A 10,393-nucleotide genomic window follows, 5' to 3' on the forward strand; every position below is an offset into this window, starting at 1 on the left:
TCAGTGTGAGATTGGATTTTCTTCAACCAAAAAACGATGTTGAGAGACAGAATGCAGAAGCATAGAAAAGAATCCAGCTGTCTTCTATTAATTCAAATAGTAAAGAGATTTGTAAAAAATACTATAACAACAATGTCATTCTTCTCAGTAATTTCCTATTGTGAAAAAAGAATTATTTTTTATAAAATATGTTATTTATGTTACCGTGTTATGGGTTTTTATTGTTTTGTTTTTAGAGAGATGGGTTCCCACTATCTATGTTGCCCAGGCTGGACTTGAACTCTTGGGTTCAAGCAATCCTCCTATCTGGGCCTCCTAGCTGGGACTACAGGCATGGGCCACTGCTTGGCTATTATTGTTATTTTTGAATAAATATTTTAAAAAGTTAATCTTAGGGCGGGGCATGGTGGCTCTTGCCTGTAATCCCAGAACTTTGTGAGGCTGAGGTGGGTGGATCACTTGAGGTCGAGAATTTCAAACCAGCTTGGTCAACATGGCGAAACCCCGCCTCTAATAAAAATAAAAAAATTAGCTGTGTGTGGTGGCACACACCTGTAGTCCCAGCTACTCGGGATGCTGAGGCAGGGGAATCGCTTGAACCCGGGAGGTGGAGGTTGCAGTGAGCCGAGATATTGCCACTGCACTCCAGCCTGGAGGACAAGAGTGAGTGAGTCCCGATCTCAAAAAACAAACAAACAAACAAACAATCTTAATTGCTAATAGGATAAATATAATCTATATAACCAAAAGTTACTTGGAATTCTTAATAATTGTTAAGAGCATAAAGGGATCCCGAGCTTTTGAGAACTGACACCCTAGAGAAAATGCGCACTTGTGTGTATACCCAGACACAGGCGTAAGAATGTCTACAGTGGGAATATTCATAACAGCAAAAAGCTGGAAACACAAATCTTCATCTATAGTAGGGGGGATAAACCAATGTGATGTGTCATCTTGATGTATTTTACACAAAAAAAGTAATATTTGGAGATGGCCCCAAACCCAACAATCTTGTAAGAATCTCCCTCCCATTCCCTCTGGTTCCTCCCTCCCAGCACATCTGTTCAGAATTCCCAGAGCAGTCAGAATTCCTAGAGAGTGCTTCCAGACATGCAAAACATACATTTTTTTGGTTACCCTATTTTTTGTTATGCAAATGGTCACATACTCTTGTCCCTGTTCTTCCCTCTACCCTTTTCTCTTAGTGCCCGGACAGGTAGGCCTTGGAGATTGTTTCCCTTCCATAGCTGCACAGCGTTCTAGTCATAGATGTTTCACAGTTTTTAATCCAGTGCCCATGGGTGATAAGGCAATCTGCTCCCAGTGTTTGCCTATAATTAACATTGTCTATCCCAAATACCTTCGTCTGCGCATGTTCGCGTACATGTAGACATAGAAAGTTGGAGTCAAGAAAATCCATTTAAAGCGTTGATGCTAGTGTCAATCTCCCTACCAAAGTGGCTGTGCCACCTTCACCCCAGCAGCCATGTGGAGGGCGCCTACCACAATGTGCCTGACCTACAAGGTGACCTTTGCTTATCTGAGAAGTGAAAATGCAATCTCATATGTAGTTTGTAGTTTTATTAGGTGTGAGGGCAGAAGCCAAAATGTTTGCAATTCTCGCTTGGATTTAGCCCGTTGGAGGCACCGGCACGTTGCTTTGGGCTCCTAGAAGGGCTGGATCAAAATCCGGGTGTGTGGGCCATGTCCTGAGCCCCGGGCCCCAGGAGTTGCCTTACCTGGTCCCGGCAGCGCGCAGCAACTCGCGCTTCCCCGCGTGGCCGCTGGAGGGCACCGGCGCCCACTGAAACTCACCGGGAAGGCGCTCCGGGCGTCCGAGCGCGCCGCGGCGGGGGGCCTCCACCTTCCTCCCTGCCCCTGGTCCCGGCCCACCCGAGCAGCGCGGCCCACGGCCTGGTTCCCCGTCCACTCCTCCGCCCTCACTGGGTGGATGACCCCCGTCCCGCACGTCCAGACCCCCAGGCTTTCCCTGGACTCGGCTGTCGCGGTCCGTCCCCAACCCCAACCCCCGCTGGAGGGGCGTGGCGGAGTGGGTAGGGCCCTTCCGCGCCCACCTGTCCCACTCGGGCCGCTCCAGCGTTCGCCCAGAGGATACTCTCGGGCTCCCCTGAGAGTGGCCAGTCACTGGGTGAGGGTCACTTTTGGGATAGCCCGTAAGAGCCTCCTACCTTTGTGCTGGCCAGAGGGTCCTTGTTCACAAAGGCCTGGACAAACTCCTCAGGCCCGATGTGCCGCAGCCTCTCCTGCAGTGGAAGGGGAAGAGGGGTAAAAGAGGGGAGGTATGGGGAGGAGGTGTCTACTGTGGGGCCTGCCGTGGTGCCCCTGTCCCTAGTCCTCCTCACAAGGGTCACTCTGCAACTGCCGTCCTCACTGGGGCTTGGAGACTCTGATTTAGGTTGTCACAGAACACAGGGCCTTCCCTGGAGGAGGCAGCCCCTCCTTTCCTATTTCATGGGGGCATGGAGCAATGCTATGCAGCATGACACCCAGGGACACCAGGCTCCACACTGGGTCACCGAAGTGGCCTGCTGCCTTTGCGGGGGGCCTGGTGGCCAGGAGCATAGCATCTGGGTCAGAATCAAACCCTGGCTCTGTCCCTTCTGCTGTGTGACGTGGGCAAATCACTTCACCTTTCTGGGCCTTAGTTTCCTAAGGCCTGGCCGGGTGATGGAGACATGAGCTAGTGCATGGGAGTGCTCTGGAAGAGTGCCTGGAGAGCAGGGAGGGCGCCATCAACCGGCAGTCTCAAAGGGAAGAGACCCGCCCCAGCCTCCCTCCCTCTGGGGTGGGCCCTTGGCCTCTTCATCCACAAGCAGCCCGGTGTGTGCTAAGGCTAGGCCAGGTCACCGCCTTCACAAGTTTGTGGGGCTGCTCGGGGAAGCCAGGGAGGGCACAGTGCATCTGCGGGTCCTGCCCCGGGAAGCTGAATCCCGGGTGAGGAGGGTGGCTTGGGCCTGCTCACCAGTTCCACATGGGTCAGCTGCTGGGCCAGTGTGTAGGGGTCGCTGCAGACACCAAGGAGCTCCCTGTGGATGGACGCTGGCGGTTTGGTCCTGTAGGAGATGGGCTTGTCGGCACCCACCAGACCTTCTGGCCCCTGGTGTAGAGCAGCCAGCTTCTGGTGCAGAGCCTGTAGGAGCTGATGCATGCTCTTCCGGTATGCCTGGTGGGTGGAAAGAGGGGCACTCAGGCCTGAACACCTATCTCTGTGTCTCTCACACTGGAGGCAGGCAGCCTCCTGGGCTCTGAAGGGAGGGGCTTTTCCTTAGGGTCTCTGCAGAAAAGACCAGGTACCAGCAGAGGGGCCAGGACCTGCCCCTGCCCCGAGACAGGGCCCACTCCCGGATAGGTTGGGGCCACCAGGCAAGGCAGGTGGTGTGAAGGCTGCAGGGCTGTGGTTGGGAGCTGCAAGGAGCACAGGTCAGGGAGGGTGATGGGAGCCAGGTCTGGTGCAGCTGTCGGGGCAGTGGGGTGGGCACTGCCAGAAAGCCAGAGAAAGGGAGAGGGGAGGGAGACATGGCATAGGCCTGCCCTGGATGGACGACTGGCATTTTGCTTGACTTTAATGGGGACCCCCTGTTATCTCCCAGGCCCAGTTCAGCCTTCCCCAACCAGCTGTGCTGTTCTGGTCTCTGCCCCCAGCAGTACCCATCCAGGTCACCCTATGCAATTTCTTTTATAAGACCAAGGTTGAGACAATTGGGTTTATTTCCTCACACACTAGAATGACAGCTCCACAGGGGTGCAAGTTCTGTGTTGCCCTCTCTGTGCTATGAGAGCCCAGCTCTGCTCTGGGCATGCAAGGGGTGTACAGTAAGTGCTCACTCCCCACCAGCCAGCTCAGACGCACAGGCTCTTGCTTTGGGCCATGCCATGGGCTGGGTACAGGGATGAATGGCCATGGCCACCCCTCAAGGGACACCTCCTCTCTTACCCTCAAGGAAAACCTAATTATTTTCCCCCTTGGAAACCCCTATTTCCAAGGAAGTGCCATCAGACTGGCTGGGTTTGTTAAGGGAAACATCGTCATGTCCTCGAAGGTTTTGGTCTAACCCAGAGTGAGATGCAACCCCCTACATGCCAGGAGCTGGCCTGGGCATTGGCAGAGGCAGTGGTGAGGGCCAGAGCCTGGTCCTTAGCAATGTGAGCATTGACTACACAAGCCATGTGCTCCTAGAGGCCTCGGGAAATAACGAGGCGTGGGCAGTCAGTATTGTCAGGTCGTTTGAGAGATCACAGGGAATTTTTCTTCACGTGATTTTGAGACACACAGAGCCTGCAGTGAGTGTGCAGTATGGCATATGCATGCTGGCTATGAGGATCTGGGGGCTCTGACTGCTCTTGGGAGCCTCAGACTGGGCCCTGGGGTGATGCTGTTGTTTGAGGACTGCTGGAGCCCTGTGCTCTGGTGATGGAGGTGGTAGTCGTCTGGCCCCTATGGTGGTGCTTCTCTGTGGGGTGGCCACAGTCAGCTATGGCAGAGCCTTAGATGGGAGGAATGGGACAGGAGATGGCTTACCCCTAAGCCTAACTCCCATGTGCAGAAGGCGCCCACTGGTTAGCTGAAGCAGTGAGTAGGGAAGCTAAGGTCTGACTCTTCTATCTGCTGCCCATGGAAGGAACAACCCCTCTCAGCAAGGCTGTGTCCAAAACTGTGGTGAGCACACTGCCTCCCAGGGTTTCATCTGAGCGCTGAGAAAATGGGGAGTGGGGCGCAGCCACTGCCAGCCCTGGGGGCATGGTCAGTCCCCTGTGGGCCCTGGCCCTTCCACTGACCTCCTGTCTCTCTCCCAGACACAGCCAGAGTCCCACGAGTGGCCACACCTGCTGTTTTGTCTCCTCACCTCCCGCTTACTCCTGGATCACTTCACCTGGCTGCCACTCCCATCAGTCATTGGGCCCTCCTGTCAGTGGCTATTTCCAGGCTCCAGTGGCTATTAATAGCCTCCTCCAGTGGCTGTTTCTCAGGCTGCGTCTTCCTTGGCCACCTCTGCCTCAGCCTCCTGCTTGCTCCTGACTTGGGCTGTCGGCAGGCTTTCCTGTCTTCACCATTGTGAGATGCTGGGGTTCTTCCTGCGCGCTAGACCTCTCTTCTCACTGTTCCTTAGTTCCTGGGTATTCCGGTTCACATTGGCAGTCTTCCACATTTACATGTGCAGCCTCCTTCTGACCTCCAGCCTTATGGGTGATGGTCCGTCATATGGCCCATGGTCTTCTGTTTGCCCAGCACAACAAATAGAGGTTTTCTCTCCTTGTCCGAAGCTGGTATTTTCAGTGTTGGTGGACGGCACACCAGCCACCAGGCACACAGGCTTTGTGCTAACCTTGATCTCGCCCTCTCCCTCACACCCCTCTAGGCCATCATCACCCTTCTCTACTTCATTTTCTTCTATTTCTGCGAATCTCCACCCCTGTCTCTGTAGGCCATGCCACTGTCATCTCTCTGGCTCCTTAATGCCCCCACTGCCTCCACGCCAGTTTCTCTCCACTCTGCAGCCAGAGTGTGTTCTGTTCAAAATGCAAATCTGATTGCTGCTTCCCTCTTCCTGAAAATGCCTCCACGGCTTGCGCAAAGACAAGAGACCTGGTGTGACGCTGGGGCCCTGAGGTCAGCTCTGCTCAGGCTCAGTGGCCTCTATGTGCCTTTGCTCCCTCTCTGTGCTCTGGACACAGATCACTCCTCTGCCCCTTTGACTCCTTCCCGCCCTCCCTGTGTTCCCAGCAGGAGCTGGACAACTTTCTCCCTCTGGCATGTTCTCATCCACTGGACTGAAGCTCAAGTGCCGCTTCCCCAGGCAGGCCATTGGTGCTCAGCGCTGTGAGTCCTTCTGCCCCACCACTTGCCCAAATCATTTTTTTTTTTTTTTTTGAGACGGAGTCTAGCTCTGTCGCCCAGGCTGGAGTGCAGTGGCACAATCTTGGCTCACTGCAGCCTCTGCCTCCTGGGTTCAAGCGATTCTCCTGCCTAAGCCTCCTGAATAGCTGGGATTACAGGTGCATACCACCATGCCCGACTAATTCAGGACATAGGCACAGGCAAGGACTTCATGACCGAAACACCAAAAGCATTGGCAACAAAAGCCAAAATAGACAAATGGGACCTAATCAAATTCCACAGCTTCGGCACAGCAAACGAAACAGTCATTAGAGTGAATCAGCAACCAACAGAATGGGAAAAAATTTTTGCAATCTACCCATCTGACAAAGGGCTGATATCCAGAATCTACAAAGAACTAAAACGTATTTACAAGAAAAAAGCAAGCCCATATTCAAAAGGATATGAACAGACACTTTACAAAAGAAGACATACATGAGGCCAACAAACATATGAAAAAATGCTCATCATCACTGGTCATTAGAGAAATGCAATTCAAAACTGCATTGAGATACCATCTCACGCCAGTTAGAATGGCGATCATTAAAAAAATCTGGAGACAGCAGATGCTAGAGAGGATGTGGAGAAATAGGAATACTTTTATACTGTTGGTGGGAGTGTAAATTAGTTCAACCATTGTGGAATACAGTGTGATGATTCCTCAAGGACCTAGAAATAGAAATTCCATTTGATCCAGCAATCCCATTACTGGGTACTATCCAAAGGATTATAAATCGTTCTACTATAATTTTTTTTTAACAGAGACAGAGTTTCACCCTGTTGGTCAGTCTGGTCTCGAACTCCTGACCCCGTGATCTACCCGTCTCGGCCTCCCATAGTGCTGGGCCAAGTCAGTTTTAGAACTGACGGGGAAATGATTCTGTTCACGTGCATCTCGTCTCCCTGGATTACAAGCTTCACGTGGCCAACCTCAGGCTGCCCTTCGTTCATGAAGGGCAGTACCTGGCTCACAGGAGGTGTCCACAAGAATCTGCTGAATGCATGGATAAACATGGCCTTCACCAGCTGATAGTCAGAGGTTCTCTCCAGCAGGGTGTCAGGGCGGACTGCAGGCCCATGCCCAAATCAAGGCTTCAGGGTGTCTGTGCCTACCCCTTGATAGGGCCATGAGATTGCCTTATTTTTTAAAAATGCAGATACTTTAGGACGATTTATTACTGTTGAATGACCAATATTCATTCCAAATAATTATCCCTTCCTGCTTACTAATTTGTTTAGATTTTTCCAGTGATGTTAAGTTCCAGCTTACGTTTGTTCTCTGACTCTCCCATGCTCCCTCTGAATGTGGGGATGCTATCTGCCCTACTCTTGGCCTCCTCTCATTTTCTCACTGGTTTCTACACACTTGTAGATGGGGCTCGGAGATCTTCCCGGTAGATATGGGCAGGGCCAGAGACCTAAATCACCGAGAATGTCAAGGCGTTCCCTTATCACCATAGCAGGCCCACATTTATGAAGCACCAGGGCATGCTGGGGCGGCACAGCACTTTGCCCCTCCAGCCTCGGGCTGAAGCCCTCTCTCCACACTGATCATAGTTGGGAGGATGTCCAGGAGGCTGGGAGGTCTGGAGCTTCCGTTTCCATGTATTTCCATCAAGCAATCTCCTGCATGCATAGAGCCAGGTGTGATTGCAGAGTTGTCCAAGGGTGGCCTGGGTGGTGACCACGGCTCTCCAGGTGCCTCCAAGTTCTCTTGGACTGGGCATTTCACAGCTGAAGCCCCCGTCCCGGACCAGATGAGCACTGGCCCCTGTTCTCTGATGTTCTTGGAGACTCTCTCCGGAGCCAGCCTAGGGCAGATGTCCTCCTGCCTACTACATGACAGGCAGAAATGGCAGAAAGCTGACGCAGGAGCTCATAAGGATCCTGGGGCTCTGCTGTCTCCATTGGTTTGTCCTCTGTGTCAGCTTTCTGCCACTTCTGCCATGGGAGGGAGTCTCCGAAGGTGGTGGTCAATTCAGCAGACAGTCCGTATGAGCAAGCAAGACCAGGCTGGGTGCCGTGGCTCATGCCTGTAATCCCAGCACTTTGGGAGGCCGAGGCGGGGGGATCATGATGTCAGGAGTTCGAGACCAGCCTGACCAACACAGCGAAACACCATCGCCACTAAAAATACAAAAATTAGCCAGGCATGGTGGTGCACACCTGTAATCCCAGCTACTCAGGAGGATGAGGCAGGAGAATGGCTTGAACTGGGAGATGGAGGTTGCAGTGAGCCGAGATCACGCCACTGCACTCCAGCCTGGGTGACAGAGTGAGACTCTGTCTCAAAAAAAAAAGCAAGACCAGTCCTTGGAGAGGCTACCTGTTGAGTCAGCCTCCTCTGTGGCTGGCCCTGTGGGTATGGCCAGAGTACTGGGGTCCTCCTGTCCTTTCTCCCCTACTTGGGGCTGTGACCCTCTGGGTCCTCCTTGGCTCCCCCAGCCTCCTTCAGCCTTGGCACTGGCCTCCATGAGCTTTAACTCCTGCATGCAGTCTACCAGGAACCCTGCAAGGGCTGGGCTGGCCATGACACTCCCTTGGGTCCCCTGCCCAGCACAGGGTGGCTTGATGCTGGGAAGGCTTCCTGGGAGTCCTCGGAACCACAGTCATGGAGAACAGCCTCCTCAGTCGCTCTCCAGGGCTGCTCCAGCTGCTGAGAGCCAGTGTGGAGCACAGTGACAACACCACAGTGGGCAGCGGAAAAAGGAAGTTGACATCTTTCACTGTCACTCTGATGGGGGAAGCCCTGGCAGATGATTCCAGAGGGAGCCCACTAGGCCCTGGCCCTGGGCCGTTTCCTGTGCAGCTGGGATTATAGGTGCGTGCCACCACGCCCGGCTAATTTTGTGTTTTTAATACAGCTCTGTTGTTCTCTCACAGCCCTGTGAGGGAGGAGTGATCACCTTCCCTTTTACAGAAAGACGTTTAGGGCACAGAGAGATTACATTATTTGCCCAAAGACACACAGCTCTGAAAATACTTGTGCACGCACTATCTATCATTTTATTCCACCTTTGTGTGAGAAATCTTTTAAAAGGATAATACTGAAATATTTTGGAAGCAGAGCCTATGTCTATGGTTTACTTACAGCTAACTTGCGGCAAAGCAAAATGTTTGAGGGGACAGGACAAACTAGTTCAGCAAAATATCATTGTTGAAGTTGGGTGATGAGGACAGAGGAGTGCATGGTTACCATTCTTCACTTTTGCATCTTTGAGATGTTTCATAATAAAGCTCTGTAAAACTTAATTAATGCTCCTACACCTGATTTGGGGAACCATCTCTTCTCCTTATAGCCCATATTTATTGAGTGCTGAAGCAAGAGTGCACCTGACCTCAGGGACTCCTCGCTGCAAAGCTGCGGTGGGGACAGTTATCCTGTTTTACCAATAAGGAAGCTGGCTCAGCAGGGCAAAACACCTTGTCTGAGGTCACACAGCTGTGGTTTCTGAGTCTGGATCTGGGTGGGCTCAGGCGGGGTCCAGGGCTCTTCCATGCCAAACCATTCTGTGCTGGGAGGGGGAACACCCCACAGTCCACAGCAGCACCCAGTGAGGAGAAGCAGTGCCCAGAGAAAGTCATCTTCGGAGTGCATGCTTTTTTGTGGAAGGGCAACTTGAAGACACCAGAAACATGGAGGAGCACCCCTGGCCAGGGCCTGGGTTGGGACTGACGAACTCCCATTCCAGTCCAGGCTACACAGTCTGGTGACAGACCTGTGGGTTCTCCAGGTGGACAGGAGCAACTGGTTTCCCAAGAGGAACCAGGCCAGGGCTTACCTCCAGCCCCACCACCAAGGCATGGGTCCAACATCAGGCAGGTCACATCCTGCCTGGTCATATGAAAAACCTCACTGCTGACCCTTGGAGATCAAAGGGAACAAATCAGGAGACTGGGGTCTCACCCCCTTGCATATCATCCACCCATCACCCACCATCCCCACACTCACCTCTTCTCCAGCCACGTTCTACCACACACCTCCCCCTTTATACAGTGACCCACCCCAGATCCATCAATTCACTCCTCTACCCTTCCTTCCTTCTAACATGTGCCCACTCACACATCCATTCACTAACCCATCCAGCCACCATTCACTTTCACTCATCCATTCCCATCCACCTGTCCCCATTTCTTCACCTAACTGCTATCACCTACCTCTTATACAGTGACCCCTGAAGTGCCCATCAGAACCATCAGTTCACTCATCTACCCTTGCTACGTCCTTCCTAACACTCACTCCCTTACACATCCACCTTCCCACCCACCCACCCTCCTCTCCATCTATTCAAACATGTGCCCACCCACTCACCCACCTTCCCCTCCATCTATTCAACCACCCACCCATCCACTGATCCACCTTCCCCTCCATCTATTCAACCATCCACCTATCCACTAATCCACCTTCCCCTCCATCTATTCAACCATCCACGCATCCACCCACTCATCTACCTTCCCCTCCATCTATTCAACCATCTGCCAACCCACTCACCCACC

The 10,393-nt window shown here is 52.7% G+C and overlaps 1 protein-coding gene across 3 annotated transcripts in view; it reads right to left on the reverse strand.

Moving 5' to 3' along the window:
- Positions 1-10,393, reverse strand: part of RASGEF1C (RasGEF domain family member 1C) — a 98,739-nt gene that overhangs the window by 24,235 nt on the left and 64,111 nt on the right. For all 3 annotated transcript variants that reach the window (XM_032270256.1, XM_032270257.1, XM_032270255.1), the window contains exons 5-6: positions 2,984-3,184; positions 2,190-2,264 (exon numbers count right to left, since the gene is read on the reverse strand). In XM_032270256.1, coding sequence (XP_032126147.1) covers positions 2,190-2,264; positions 2,984-3,184 — 276 coding nt within the window. The remainder of the gene's footprint in view (positions 1-2,189; positions 2,265-2,983; positions 3,185-10,393) is intronic.

The sequence above is a fragment of the Sapajus apella genome, unplaced genomic scaffold (assembly GCF_009761245.1).
Source record: "Sapajus apella isolate SASKATOON/1434 unplaced genomic scaffold, GSC_monkey_1.0 scaffold206, whole genome shotgun sequence".
NCBI lineage: Eukaryota > Metazoa > Chordata > Mammalia > Primates > Cebidae > Sapajus > Sapajus apella.